Below are 14,448 nucleotides of genomic sequence, written 5' to 3' on the forward strand. Positions count from 1 at the left end.
AGTTAAATTTGACACCCAGGAAGACGACATAATTCCCGGACTACCGCCCTATTCCTCTATTAGTTAGCTTGTCCCAAGATCGTTCGGGCTAACGCCAATTGCATTGCATCCCAACCGTCTCGTCTTCCAAACTGCTTCAATCTCAAATTTCGTGCCTCAAGCAACACAACGCACGTGTGCGGATCCTGCACATAATTTCGCTCGCTTGATTCCCACGGACCCCCAACCCCAACCTCAAACCCCAAACCGTCTAATCCTTCCATCCATCCTTCCTTCATTCCCGCCGGACTTACACACACTCGCGAAGATGGAGACCTTCGTGATCCGCACCCCTAGCTCCTCAGCTAACATCGGCCCGGGCTTCGACGTGATCGGGCTCGCGCTGTCCATTTACTTGGAGCTGCACGTCACTATCGACCGGACGAAAACAACGTCGACGGAGCCGCTGAACTGCCGCATCACGTATGAGGGGCAAGGCGAGGGGTCCGGCGACGTGCCGCTGGACCCGGCCGCCAACCTGATCACCCGCGTAGCGCTATACGTCCTGCGCTGCCACGACCAGCGCGCCTTCCCCGTCGAGACGCACGTGCACGTCGTCAACCCCATCCCCCTAGGCCGTGGTCTCGGGTCCTCAGGTGCCGCCGTCGTGGCCGGTGTCATGTTGGGCAAGGAGGTCGGCGGCTTGCACCACCTGGACAATGATCGGCTTTTCGATTTCTGTCTCATGATCGGTAGGATATTTCCCCTCTTCTTATTTTCTTCCGCCCTAAGACATACATACATATGCATAATGCGTGTAACGTGTGACTTATCTTATAATGTTTCCATGATGTCATCGAGTAATTTCCGATCATGCTAACCCGCATACGTCCCGTTTCAGAGCGCCACCCGGATAACGTTGGTGCCGCTTTGTTCGGCGGGTTTGTGGGCACCTACTTGAAGCCATTGGCGCCGGAGGATATGGCCCGCGTGGAGATCCCTCTCAGCGAAGTGTTGCCTGCCCCGGCTGGTGGCCTCGACACGGGTGAGCGACCTCCCGAGCCGCCTCACGGTATCGGTCACCATATCAAGTTTCCCTGGGCCAAGGAGATTAAGGCCGTTGCTATAATCCCTAATTTTCAAGTTCCCACGGCCAAGGCGCGCGAGGTATTGCCTAAGATGTACCCGCGACAGGATGTCGTAAGTCATGGCTTTTTTGCCCCTTCGTTGCATATATCATATGGCTGAATATTGACTTTCTCCGAGACATTCAATTTACAACGAATAGCGTTGCTCCCTGTAGCGCTAGGACAATCTCCTCCGGATCCTAATCTCATCTACCTTGCCATGCAAGACAAGTTGCATCAGCAGTACCGGCAGACGCTGATCCCCGGATTGGGCGAGATCGTGGAGTCGATGTCGCCAAGTTCGCAAGAGGGGTTGCTAGGTGTATGTCTCTCAGGTGCGGGCCCCACGATCTTGGCGCTGGCGACGAGCAACTTTGAGGACATCGCCGAGAGAATCATCAGCAGGTTCAGGAAGGAGAATATCGACTGCCAATGGCTCATCCTAGAGCCGGCGGAGGGTACCAAAGTAATCCGGCCATCAGGTCAGAGTTAATGGAGGGGAACACATAAGATGAATTGATACCCGCGCGGCTACTCGGCTTCGTGTCAGAGTGCCTATAGAACAACCCACTACGAACATATCTAAGAAATCGACTTAAGGATTATAGGAATAAGATCCAAATTAAGCTTATTTTAGCCAAAAGATCGGCAATGGGTTAGGAGAGGTCTTAATAGACATATGCGGCTAAAAATAGACGAAAATGGATATATGCGCTAATGCAAATGATTAATCAAGTTCGGGTGTCTTGCTAGTGTATTTTGCTCTAAGTCGAATGGTTGATGTCGCGTGCTTTCGGGTAGTTGAGGAAGCTTTTCTCGCGAATAATCCGGTCTTAGATATTGACTCTAGAAAGTGAATATGTAGATGATGTGAGGCTACCCATCGGGTTAACGAAGTTCCTCTATCTCTATTATCGCCCAGTCTTTTTGGGGTGCATTCGCCAACCCAGCTGGCCCAGATTTTTCCAAGGTTGGTCGTTCATTTGGGACTCTGTTCCAAGATTCCGGAATACTTGGCCGATTGGTCGTAGCGGCGGATCCTACGCTGTATAGTTACCTCGACTAACAACTCTATCTACTCATCTCTTTACCAAATACGGTAGTTGTATATAAACTATGTTGCATTTATATGTGCCTCCCCGTCAGTGCACGACAGATGCAAGATGAGCATGTGAATGGGGTGTAGCAATGTCGGACCTGTCAAGCCTGCTTATTTCCCGTGCGACGAGATTGGCGAGGGAATTTCTCTTTGCATTCTTTGCGTGCACACATGTGTGAGGGATGTGCTATTACTTGCGGGGCGCTGGAGAATAGCTGACGTATGTTAACATGAGAAAAGGAAGGAAGGAAGGATTCCTTTGAATGCGGTCCTAGTGGCCCTGGTGGCCCTGGCAGCTTCGGAATCGCGCATCCAAAGTATCGTGATCAGCCCGGACATATTCACTGTTATGGAAGTCAGCTCGTTAGCTTCGCGGGTCAGTTAGCAGGTTAGTAAGCGATTTCACTAGGTAATTCTTGGCGCCTCGAGCGGAGTTAACTATTTCGCTTGGTTTTGGCGGTCTCTGACAGCTCCGACTGAAGTCTAGATCGACCAATCCCGGGATTGCACGGCTCGTTCCGAATTTGGTGTTTACAGCTCGCTCCACACGCCTGTATGCACTCAGGTGCTTTGACGTAATAGGCCAATGGTCACCCCTATTCGAGCCATCCGGAGTGGATGCGACTTTGTGGCTATCGTATTCGGGGCGTGCATAGAGCTGCAATATGTGAACAGCTAATAGTAAGTCGTCTGTCCATGAACCTGCAGGCATGAGCGGCTTGTAATAGCACTATCACAAGATCGAATTTCGCTTCCCTGACCCCTAGGCCTATCCTAGCGCCTCGGTTCGCGACACCCACTCGTGGAATCCCCGCAGGCGCAATATAGACAGCGGCACAGGTAGATAAGAACATGCGTATTCCTGTAGTAGGGGCTGGAGCCTCATTCCGCGGGGTCTCTGGTCGGTACCGTTCGTCTGTTGGTACCTTTACCGAATCTTGATAGCTTTGAGTAACGTCTTCCTAAGATCTACTCGCTTGGCATGGCTCGGTCAACCCTAAATAAAGCTCTACTATGGGCTGTTGCTCTCACGGCACCCGTTACAGCTCAGAGCACTTGCGATACCGTCGAAGAACGCACAAATATCACCGTGTTAAAGCCGTTGACCCTGGACTACAGTAACGAGCAAACCCAATACTGGTCCACGTATTCCGGTGATCTCAAGCCGACATGCATTCTGGAGCCGGAAACATCCGAAGAGGTTGCTGCGATCGTATCCGTCTTGCGCGGTAACAACGAGACCTTCGCTATTAAGTCGGGCGGCCACAACCCAAACAACTACTTTGCTAGCGTCGCCGGAGGCCCCCTAATCTCGACCAAGAAGCTCAACGAAATCATTTTTGACCCAGACTCCGAGACAGTAAGAGTTGGCCCTGGCAATAGATGGGATGAGGTAGGAGAGCAACTCGATGCTACCAACTATACTGTCGTCGGCGGCCGAATCGGAAATGTGGGCGTGGGTGGCTACTTATTAGGAGGTAAGAGCACATTAGCAATTCCGTCACAATCGGTTTCTAATAATCGATTATAGGTGGTTTGAGTTTTATGAGCACCGAGTATGGCTGGGCTGCTAACTCACTGCTCGAGGCTACGGTAGTGTTGGCGAACTCGTCGATTGTCACCGTTAGCGAAACCAGTCACCCTGAAATTTTGATGGCTCTCAAAGGAGGTGGTAACAATTTCGGTATCGTAACTTCATACCTGCTCAAAGCGTATCCGCAGGGAGACGTATGGGGTGGTAATCTTGAGTTCACTGCGACGGCTGAAACCAGCGCCGCCATTCTGAGCGCTGTCCGCAACTTTACGGAGAATTACCCCGATAAAAAAGCGGGTATTATCGTGACGGCGGAGCGGACACTGTCCACCATTCTCGATATCTGGGTTATGTTCCTGTACTATAACGGTCCTGAGCCGCCGCCAGGTGTATTCGACGAGTTCCTTGCTATTGGTCCCGTTATTAACTCTTGCAAAACGCAGAGGTATTCCAAACTGCTTAGCGGCAACAATTGGGCAGTTGTAAAAGGAAGCGTTTATACCATCGGAACCGAAACCATGCCGCTGCCTAGCGCAGAGGACGGCCCTGATATTATGGGCTCCATCTACGATCACTGGGTGAACGTTAGCGACACGGTCAAGTTCGTGCCAGGACTCATCGCTAGCATCGCCTTCCAGCCTCTGCCAAAGGGAATAGCGACGTTAGCGAAGTCTAAAGGCGGAGACATGTTGGATTTAGATGACGGAATTAACCGAATAATCGTCGAGTTGGATTATAGCTTCCTTTTCAAGTCGGACTATGAGAAGATTGATTCGACTATGCGGGCTACGTATGACGGCATCGGAGATATCGTCAAGACAAACCAGGCGAGCGGCGCGCTTCCATCGGACGTCTTCCTGCCGATATTTATGAATGACGGCTTTTATCCTCAGGACTACTTCGGCAGGTTAAGGCCTGAGAAGCTTCAATTAGCCCAGACAGTCCAAGCTAATGTGGACCCCAACGGGTTGTGGAGGGACAGGACTGGCGGGTTCAAGATACCCTCAGCATGATGGAATTAAAAATATAAAGGGCTATACACGATTGATACAATAGCATAAGCCAGCAAATTAAGTAATATGAATATAATTCCGTCAATTAAGTTTGAGTTTGAAAAGTTGATGTTGAATGATTGAAACTTGAATTGAACCTTTTGGTAATAAATTGTGGAGTACGAAGTACTGAGGGAAAGAGACTCCCACGCCGGCGCAGCTACCCACGCAGCTGCCCGCAGCGTCCATTAATATGGGGCGCGACGTCCTAAGCTTCCAAGGTTCCTTGACAAGGACCAAAGTGGCCCCACTAGCCCACATCCTACGGGACACTTCGCCAAAATATCTACAAACCCAAGCTACCAACCTAATAATCACCAACTTGACATACTTCCGCAGCCTATCTTACTAACTTGTACTTACTTGTTTCAATACTACCTCGCATCGCATGAAATACAAGACTAATAATAGGCATGGATTTTCTTAAATCGGCGGTAGCATCTGCCATCGCCCAAGGGCCTCCCTTCCCCTATTCCTTCGGCGACAAGGTCGACATCGACGCATCTATCTGGACCTTGTATAACGGCACCAGACGAGCCGACGGATCGAATTGTAGCATATTTTCTTTCGACATAACCGCGAACAAGGCGCGACTCCCCCTCGCGAAGAATGCGCTCAAGAAACTGCGCACGATGAGACATCCGGGTGTTATCAGGGTGTTGGATACAGTCGAGACGGATACCTACATATATATCGCGACGGAAAGAGTAGTACCCCTAAGATGGCACGTTAAGAGGAAGAGTCTAAGTCCTGAGACGATCAAATGGGGGTTGTACAGCATCGCGAGTACGATTAAATTTATTAATGACGAGGGTTCGTCTATCCACGGCAGTTTGCGCGTCGCATCCATATATACGTCCGAGAGCGGGGAATGGAAGTTGGGCGGGTTCGAGGTACTCAGTAATGTCAAGGACGACGAGGCCGTGATATACACATACGGAAGTTTGGTGCCCGATTCGGCGAGATATACGCCTCCAGAGCTCGCGCGGTCGGGTTGGGATGCTATTAAGAAAAGTCCGCATTCAGCGGTGGATGCTTACAACTTTGGGGCAACCATATTCGAGGTTTTCAACGGTGATTTTTTGGGCGGGGATCAGGCTGGGCAGACGAAAGGGATCCCGCCAAGCATGCATGCAGGTTACAAGAGGCTTGTGAATGCGAACCCGAAAGCAAGAATAACCGTAGGAGCTTTTCTGGAGCAGGGTCGCCGTTCAGGCAGTTTCTTCGATTCGCCCCTAATTAAATTGACCGAGGGAATTGATAATCTAGGAGTCAAGTCCGAAACCGAGAAGGAAGAATTTTTGGATGATCTGGACCAACTCACCGACGATTTCCCCGAAGATTTCTTTAAGATGAAAGTGTTACCCGAATTATTAAAGTCGGTAGAATTTGGAGGTGGTGGACCAAAGGCCTTCGGTGTCGTTATGAAGATCTCCGCGAAGCTATCAAACGAGGATTTCGAAGCCCGAGTTCAACCCGTTGTTATTAGATTATTTGGAAATCCAGACAGGGCTATACGGGTATGTCTTTTGGATAACCTACCATTAATGATCGACAGGCTATCACAAAAGGTGGTCAACGACAAGATATTTCCCAACATGGTCTCCGGGTTTACGGATCTTGCGCCTGTCGTACGAGAACAGACACTAAAGTCGGTCCTCGTAATTATTACCAAATTGTCGGACCGTACGATCAACGGGGAATTGCTAAAATATCTAGCCAAGACGGCAAACGACGAACAACCCGGCATCAGAACAAACACTACCATCTGCCTTGGCAAGATTGCCAAGAATCTCGGGGCCTCGTCGAGAACTAAAGTGTTAATAGCCGCCTTTACTCGGTCGCTTAGGGATCCATTTGTCCACGCGCGAAACGCCGCGCTCATGGCTTTATCAGCCACTGGTGAATATTTCACGGAGGAAGACTGCGCGACAAAAATCCTACCAGTTATCTGCCCATCCCTAATCGACAAGGAGAAGTTAGTCCGGGACCAAGCAAACAAGGCCATGGATATTTACCTCCAACGGATCCGCAAAGCCGCCGCCGCTATGCCAGATACAGTACAACCGCCGCCCCAGACAACCGAAGGCGCCGGGCCCCGCATGAGCACCCCGCAACCTAGCGAAGCATCCTCATGGGCCGGATGGGCCATCTCATCCTTCACGAACAAGCTCTCCGCCGCATCAGGCGAAATGCAAACCGCCGCTCTCGAGGCAACCAACAACAACAACAACAACAACAACAACAACAAAAACAGCAATCCCAAAGCCCCGCGCGCCATCTCCCGATCCGCCTCCCCCGAATCTGCTCCCCGCTTCCACTCCACCTCTTCGGCCTCTGCGCTCCAACGACAAGCCCTCAAGTCACCCTCCCCCGCAGCTGAAGCTTATTTCAAGGACCCCACCCCGGTAGATGATGGAGGCGACGCATGGGGCGATATGGGCGACATGGACGACGACGGAAACGCTTTCTTCGACGCATCTAGCGAGCCCGCCAAACAAGCTACCAAGAAAGAACCCACTACCACAGCTCAACCCTTCGACGACGGCGCCGAACCCGATTTCGCAGGGTGGCTAGCCGCGCAATCGCAGAAAAAGAGCGGTCTTGGTGGGGGTAAAGCTAAACCCCTACCTAAGGGTCTAAATAAGGCGAATGGCAAGGGAGCCACTGCGACCGGAGCGCCGAAGAAGACGTTGCCGACGAGGACAATGTCGAAGACGGTGGTGCCAAAGAAGATCGATACTAAGCCCAAGGAGACGGATGATGATGATGGGTGGGGTGATGGGTGGTAAGGCAGAGGGAGCAGGTGATAGGGTTCAAATGGGGAGGGCATTAGCGTATGGCGTATGGAGTATCAAGCTGAGAATTAAGGTTTTTGTATAGATATTAAGCATTAAACATTTTTTAGCTTCTGGTGCTTGATCTATGTAGTTTTAAGGGATAATTATGGTAGATGTATGAGAATCACATTCTACGGAATATAATACGGTCTTGGCATATCGCCAACTACAACTATAGTACCTAGGTAATTAAGAGGTACAAGCACAACCTTAACAGAAATCAATTTTTTCTCGGCCTAGTTTCCTAGATAGACAAATCCACCTATCTACCAGCTCAGCGAGAAACCAAGAATAAACAAAACGGCAGTTATCATAACTCCATTAAAGCAAGAGGCTAATTGGACTCCTCTAACTCCCCAGCCCTAATTCTTATATAGAAAAGTTCATACTCGTAGCATGTAGCTCACTTAAGTAGCTCTCCAATTCTTCCCGCATCTTCTCCAACCACCGCGATTCTCCTTCACACTACCCCGTTACCCCAGCAACACCACAACAACAACCCAATCACCGCGCCTCGGAATAGTCATTAAGAGCAACACAGACAGCGCCACGGTGATGTCCGTTATACTGCCGAATGACCTGCTGGCTATGCAGCTCCCACAACCGCGCGTAGTGGTCCGAGCACGCCGTCACCAGGTAAGCCGAGTCAGCGCTGAACGCGCAATCCCAGACCCAGCGCTGGTGGCCCGTCAGCGTGGCCTCGAGGGGATACGGTTTCGCTTCGCCAGCTCCGGGGCCACCCATTCCCATTCCCATTCCTCCTATCCCCATTCCCCCGACTATGGGGTTACTTCCCTCGGTGCCGTTTAATTGGCCGTTTGTGCCATTGAGAGGACCTGAGGCGATGGCGGAGGCGGGCATGAGGGGGATGTTGCCTAGAGATGTAGAGGAGGACTCGTCGGAAGATGGCGGCGATGCGGTTACTTCCCAGATCTTGGCGGTGTGGTCGGCGGAGCAGGTGGCGAGTTTCTTTACGTCGGGGGAAAGTAAGATGCGCGTGATGTACTCCTTGTGCGCAGAGAAGTGGGTTACGGGAAGGAGGTTTGTGTGGTCGTAGTCTTGGATCAGTCGCCAGACGAAGACGTTGCCCTAAGGTTAAAATTAGTATTGCCAAGTGTTAAGATATGATAAATGTATCGTATATGTAGGGGGGGGGGGGGGGGGGGGGTATAATTACCACATTATTGGCAGCGCACAGCAGAGACCCATCGCTTGCAACAGTGACACTCGAGACAGAAACGTCTTCTTCGGGAATGAGCTGATGAGAACAATTATTCTCAGCTAGATCCCAGACCCTCACGCTGCCGCTTCGATCGCAGCTTATAATCTCGCCCTGGTTTGGGTGAATAACAACATCGTTGACGGCAGAACCATGGCTGTAGCTTCGCTGGATGGTACCCGAGCGTGTCTCCCATATCTTGACCGTTCCATCTTCAGAGCTTGTGACCATCCATTTCCCCTCGCAGTGAAAAGCTACACCTGTGACATTTCCGGTGTGGCCCTCGAACGTGAGTAATGGATTCGGGTTCGTCGATTTGATATCGTAGAGCTTAACAGTATGGTGGCCGGCAGCAGCTAGGAATCGCTTGTCTGGGGAGATGCACAATCGGTTGACCTGTGAGTCCGGGTGCTGAATGGTACGTGAACAGATTCCCGAAAGCGCCTCCCAGAACCTTTATGTTTTCCAACGCGACTCGTTAGTTGACAAACCAATTACGGTTTAAAAATTGGTTGGTTTCATATTCGTCGCATACCTAATGGTGTGATCGTACCCAGCTAAATTAAAGTCAGTTTAGAACCAATAGATGGAAGACGGAAGATGGAAGCTTGGATTGTTGTTGGACATACCGGTACAAAGAATTACGGACATGGCAACCCCATCAATGATGTATCAAGAAACAAAACTGCTTGGTCGATAAAATAAGGGAATAGAATAAATCAGAATAAGTTTATGTCGCATTGGCGCGAGAATATGGTAAAAAAGTTGTTACAGGTAGAATATCTCTCGATAGTACGAAATACATCTGTAGATTAGATGATGTCGATGCCTATCAGCCTTATCGATAAGATGTCTGATTATCATTTGATTACATAATATTTACATAATATTTCAGCAGATAATCACCTCACAATCATTGACTTATCTTTTTTGTTCCCTCTTCATATTAATCACACTTTTTCGACTATATCAAGCATATGGATCAAGTTTTCCAAATCATAATATCAGTTGTATTGTCCTTCTTTCTAACAATCTACATCTCAACAAATTCAAATTCAGTTACGCAGACTCAATTATGAACATCAATGAAGTCCACAATCTAGTCCAAGATTTTATAAGCGTCCGAATCAGTCCCGTATTCAGAAGCCTTCCCACTGTTGAATATGGGCATGCCAAAGTACGACGTTAGGTACACGCCCTTAGATTCGGTATATGAGAAGCACAGGCAGCTCTGCCCATGGGCCTTCTGTTGTCCACTTGATTGCTCATTTGTTAGTTATTTCCCATGATGAACACGCAAGAAATAGAGTTAAGGAAAAGGATACGCACAGAACAGAATTGGTTACTTCGTAAAAGCGACCCGTCTGCCCCCACTCATGACCCAGTGTCTTCAAGGCGGCATTGGTGTTCCTGAACGCCGTGTCCGTATCTTCGGCATACTGAAACGTGGGCACATATGTCTTGATATCGGGCATTCTCTTCCCGGCCGCCAGGTCAATGCTAAAAAAGAGGCCTGAGAAACACGTACCAGGAGCACGCTCCTTTTTTGACCACGTGTCTATCTCGTTGTCTGGGACACCGTCGGGTTCGCCTAGTAGCAAGTGCCAGACGGATCGCAAAAGGTCTACCTTCTTGAGTGTAGACTCATCGCTTAGGCGCCCACCAAGGGTGACGACATCTCGAACCGCCTCGAAAGTTTTGCTCTGAGTGTGTACATACACCTTCACACGACTACCTTGGTGAATCTTTGGGTCTAGACAGTCAATTCCTACCATAATAGGGTTGACCTTGCCTTGACAGGTGGTTAGATATCTATTAATATCACATGCACTTTGTTAGTAACCCATATTCCTAAGTGGGATAGCGGGGACACAAACTCCTGAAGAAGATCCAAGTTGTATGATAAGTCATATCCTAAGGGTTCAATGTCACGAAGCGCGTTCATTGTGATATCCACTGGCGACTTTCCCGTGACGGTTTTCCTGATAACTCCGAAGTACGCTTTGAGGATTTGTTGGGATCCTTCAAGCTCAAAGGCGATGATGGCTGGCGGGATGTGCAACGACGCCTCAATTTTATTCCGCAAGGTTTCTGTCTCGGATTGCGACAGGAAGAGAGCTTCCATAAGGTGGTCCATCAACTTGGTATCAGCACCTGTAGCAGTGCACAAACGGTGTAGCATTTCACGTGCATTGTTCTCGCCGAACGGGTCTGGTCCAGCTCCATCTCTCATGAGGTCAAAGTTGTACCGTACTTTCGCCTTGCCCCGGGTTGACAAGTTGAGGCTGACTTCGAAGCGCGTCCCGGCTAAGTCTGGGCTTGCGAGGTACTTAACCTTTGACTCTACAGGCTCTGGTCCAAGACAGCCTGCAACGTGCTCATCGAAGAATTGGAGATGGGAAGCTTGCTCTGAAGTCGTATATGTCCCGGTTGAACCCAATAGCCCCCCTAGAATTGGACGGGCATGCTTCGACCAGGACTCCGCGGCTGACTCTGCTGCCGTCGTTAGCTTCGTAGCTACGGGGGGCAAACTGGAGGTAGTGGCGGTTTGAATTGTCATGGTTGATGATTTATAACACACTAACAAGATGATGTTCAAGGTCAAAGTATTAATCAAGGTGATCTGTTCAGGGCTAACAATCAAACTAAACATATCCGTAACGATATGATGAGATCTCCAATCTACCCATCTTTTATACAATATCCTTACATCCGATGACCTGCATTTTCCTGTCTCCTTAGGGTGGAATACGTTTTCCTCGGCTACCTAGCGGACAACAAGGGAGATACCAACGCAATCTAGAGCAGTTAGGTATTTACGCTTCTCGTATAAATTCCTTCTAAAGCGGTGTTGATGTCTGTTGGTTGTTGGTCTGTCATACTAGATCCTCTCTAGATCCTCTTTGTAGGACTATGGCATTTTACTCGCTTACCAACTCAAGATATAATATTCCCTTCCACGGGAAGCCACAGCTGAAACAAAGCGACGATGTATTGGTTGCCATGAGAAATAAAACACCATATGTTGGTTCTGTATATTCTACACACCTCACCCGGATATTCATACCGAGTATAGCAGCTGAGTGAGTCGAACCATAAACAACATGTGCAAATCTTACCTACGTTACGAAATCTAGACTAACTACAATATGCATCATTCCGCAAAGGAGTGAAGGTGATGGAATATTGCACCTTTTATGATTACAGTTACGAATTGGGAAGCCTCATGCACCTAAATCCTGAGTTGGAGCATGTTTCCGATATCAATCTTCGGATAAAGCCGTGATCTCGCGTATTGCTGTCGCTATATCACTCGGTTCGAGGTGGTGTGAGAACTTGTATGTGACTAGCCCTAAACTGAAAAATACCTCATGTAGGTGTGTATACCATCGTTCTTTGATGGGGGATGTATTAAGCTTTTGGATACCTACGGTAGGTACCTACCTAATGTAGTCATCACGTCGTTATTTTCCGGCTCGCTAGATTGGCATTGTGATAATACTAATACCTAAACTACAAGGTAGAAACGGAGGTCTAGGTCAAAAGCAGTCATGTTCCCGCTTACCTGGCGTCTCTCGTCGCTATATTTTAGTGGGTAGGCACTGTAAGCCAGCGCGCGAACCACTTAAAATGCAACACAACTTTGGGTCATCAACACCTGGCAACATATGGCAAAATTTACACATTTAGGTATGTTATATCCTTTTCAGGCCAAAATGGTCAGATATAATTGGTTTTCTCTAGTTTAGGTAGGTACCTAGGTGTTTCTGTCAAATCAGATCAAAATCGTGAGAAATCTTAGATAATTTGAATAGGTGAACAAGCGAGATATGTCAGTTGGCTCACTACATTTATTCATGTTTGCAAGCGGCTGTAGCTACCAAAAGAGACAGAATCCCCCATGTCCGTAATAACGTTCCATACGATCCAATACAATCAAAGCGATGCATGAACACTATCTAAGGGATTAGAACAAGCCTCTCCTTCTCCTTGGTAGAATCCCACGCGGTTTCGATATCAGCCAAAGCAGCTGTGACAACATTTGAAGGCCTCTTCATTTTACCGAGAAATTGAACTAATCCCGGCATTTCTTTCTTTACTTCTAGCATGGAAAAAGCGCCCATGCCAGATCCCATGATACGGATGGGACGGGCATTAAGCAAGCTAGCTGGTATCTCCAAGTTTTCGTGTCCGGCGACGCCACCGACGCTGATATACTGTAAACCCTCCCTGATCTCCGCAGTCTTCATGATAGCTATAGAGGTAGGGCCGCCAACAAAGTCCACTACAATATCGAGAGGTCCCACTGTTTTTGGCACCTCAAAGGGCTCGGTGAGAAGAATGCGCTCATCGAGCCCCTCGACTTTGTCCAGAGTTTCTTGGGTGCGTGAGGTGCCTACGACTTTGGCAGCGCCCAGCTCGCGAGCGACATTGATGGCGTGACGGCCGCTCTCGGTGGTAGCACCGACGATGAAGACGGTACGTCCCTTGCACCCACCAATTGCGCGGGCACTCAAGGCCACTACAAAAATCAGGATCAGTATGAGACATCTTAGAAACAGGCATGGGACATTGGATATAGGACTTCAACGTCATGTTCGAAAAGTAAAAACTCCGGTTAGGTAAAGGAAACTTGAAAAAGAATAAGCTGAGACATGCGGGGAGACGCGACTCACTCCAACTGCTGCTGACGGGATTCACTAGCGCCGCCACAGTGGCAGGATCAGCTTCCGGGGAGAGCTGAATCATTTGGTGTTGCTCAACATTAGCGCGCTCGGCAAAAAGGGGGGCGCTCATGGGTGCGATGTAGTACTTCTTCCCCGTAGCCTCATCAAGGCCAACGCCATCGATGCTCGGATCGAAAGGCAGCCCACCCTTGACGCTGGAATGCTTGCCAAGTGCGCGGCCCTTCACGACACGAGGAACGCCGACGGCTAGAACCTTGAGTTGGATCTGCGATGGGGACGGGGCTGGAAGGGAAGGACCTCCGGTGATATATTGAGGTGGCTTTCCCCAGGCGGTAACTTTTGCGACGTTCATGGCTAATGACGCAGAGTGGCTGAAAGAAGAAGATTGCTTTTGAGCTCGTCCAAGACGTGAGGATAGGTGACACAGCCTCTGGCTCGTGTGGAATGATTTCCAAGCTGATGACATGGGGATGGATGAGAATAAATGAAGGAATATGTCTAAGAAATCTGAAGAAATAAGTATGCTATAAGCTACATATTCAGGCCGAAATCTTCGGGCCTCGGAAGGGAGAGTGAGGGATTCGGGGCCGGGGGCTGTTGGTTGGTGCGCCCGTTTGCATTAGGTACCTTACGCACGTCTCATCCCTTGTTTGTTAGCCACCGACCAATAAAGCGGATAGACGATGTTACACGCGTCCTAAGCCATAAGCCGGACCGGCTGACTCAAAAGCGAGGTCGTAAGATATCAAGATGACTTTACACCCTCTAGGGTCGATATAAATCGATGAAATTCTAGTGATGAAAATTGTTGGTGCTACTAAGCCACATGGGACAAGGCGACGCCGCACAATGTTAGAATCATGCATCCTTCAATATATTCAAGTTACTGAATACCTAAAATAAAGCATTG

General features: G+C 49.2%; 6 protein-coding genes across 6 annotated transcripts; 3 read left to right on the forward strand and 3 right to left on the reverse strand.

Annotated features, from left to right (window-relative positions):
* Window positions 1-105: 105 nt before the first annotated feature.
* GGS22DRAFT_135789 (homoserine kinase) lies at window positions 106-2,084 on the forward strand. Its single transcript, XM_047958583.1, has 3 exons — window positions 106-731; window positions 881-1,179; window positions 1,246-2,084. Exons 1-3 carry the CDS (start codon window positions 308-310, stop codon window positions 1,597-1,599), a joined length of 1,077 nt encoding a protein of 358 aa, XP_047819740.1. The 5' UTR covers window positions 106-307; the 3' UTR covers window positions 1,600-2,084.
* A 968-nt stretch (window positions 2,085-3,052) lies between these two features.
* On the forward strand, window positions 3,053-4,854 carry GGS22DRAFT_135737 (FAD binding domain-containing protein). Its single transcript, XM_047958582.1, has 2 exons — window positions 3,053-3,683; window positions 3,737-4,854. Exons 1-2 carry the CDS (start codon window positions 3,188-3,190, stop codon window positions 4,750-4,752), a joined length of 1,512 nt encoding a protein of 503 aa, XP_047819741.1. The 5' UTR covers window positions 3,053-3,187; the 3' UTR covers window positions 4,753-4,854.
* Window positions 4,855-5,012: 158 nt separating this feature from the next.
* GGS22DRAFT_162268 (ARM repeat-containing protein) lies at window positions 5,013-7,757 on the forward strand. Its single transcript, XM_047961202.1, has one exon. The coding sequence runs from the start codon at window positions 5,205-5,207 to the stop codon at window positions 7,581-7,583; it is 2,379 nt and encodes a 792-aa protein (XP_047819742.1). The 5' UTR covers window positions 5,013-5,204; the 3' UTR covers window positions 7,584-7,757.
* On the reverse strand, window positions 7,725-9,631 carry GGS22DRAFT_135878 (quinon protein alcohol dehydrogenase-like superfamily). Its single transcript, XM_047958584.1, has 4 exons — window positions 9,480-9,631; window positions 9,386-9,407; window positions 8,809-9,304; window positions 7,725-8,720 (listed from the first exon to the last, which is right to left on the reverse strand). Exons 1-4 carry the CDS (start codon window positions 9,499-9,501, stop codon window positions 8,136-8,138), a joined length of 1,125 nt encoding a protein of 374 aa, XP_047819743.1. The 5' UTR covers window positions 9,502-9,631; the 3' UTR covers window positions 7,725-8,135.
* Window positions 9,632-9,949: 318 nt separating this feature from the next.
* Window positions 9,950-11,410, reverse strand: GGS22DRAFT_179580 (aromatic prenyltransferase; the record flags this gene model as incomplete). Its single annotated transcript, XM_047963692.1, has 4 exons — window positions 9,950-10,106; window positions 10,180-10,662; window positions 10,728-11,343; window positions 11,383-11,410. The coding sequence occupies 4 exons, from the start codon at window positions 11,408-11,410 to the stop codon at window positions 9,950-9,952; spliced, it is 1,284 nt and encodes a 427-aa protein (XP_047819744.1).
* Window positions 11,411-12,809: 1,399 nt separating this feature from the next.
* Window positions 12,810-13,890, reverse strand: GGS22DRAFT_179581 (NAD(P)-binding protein; the record flags this gene model as incomplete). Its single annotated transcript, XM_047963693.1, has 2 exons — window positions 12,810-13,372; window positions 13,527-13,890. 2 exons carry the CDS (start codon window positions 13,888-13,890, stop codon window positions 12,810-12,812), a joined length of 927 nt encoding a protein of 308 aa, XP_047819745.1.
* Between the last annotated feature and the right edge of the window lie 558 nt (window positions 13,891-14,448).

The sequence above is a fragment of the Annulohypoxylon maeteangense genome (genome assembly GCF_022496945.1).
Source record: "Annulohypoxylon maeteangense strain CBS 123835 unplaced genomic scaffold GGS22scaffold_7, whole genome shotgun sequence".
NCBI classification, from domain to species: Eukaryota; Fungi; Ascomycota; class Sordariomycetes; order Xylariales; family Hypoxylaceae; genus Annulohypoxylon; species Annulohypoxylon maeteangense.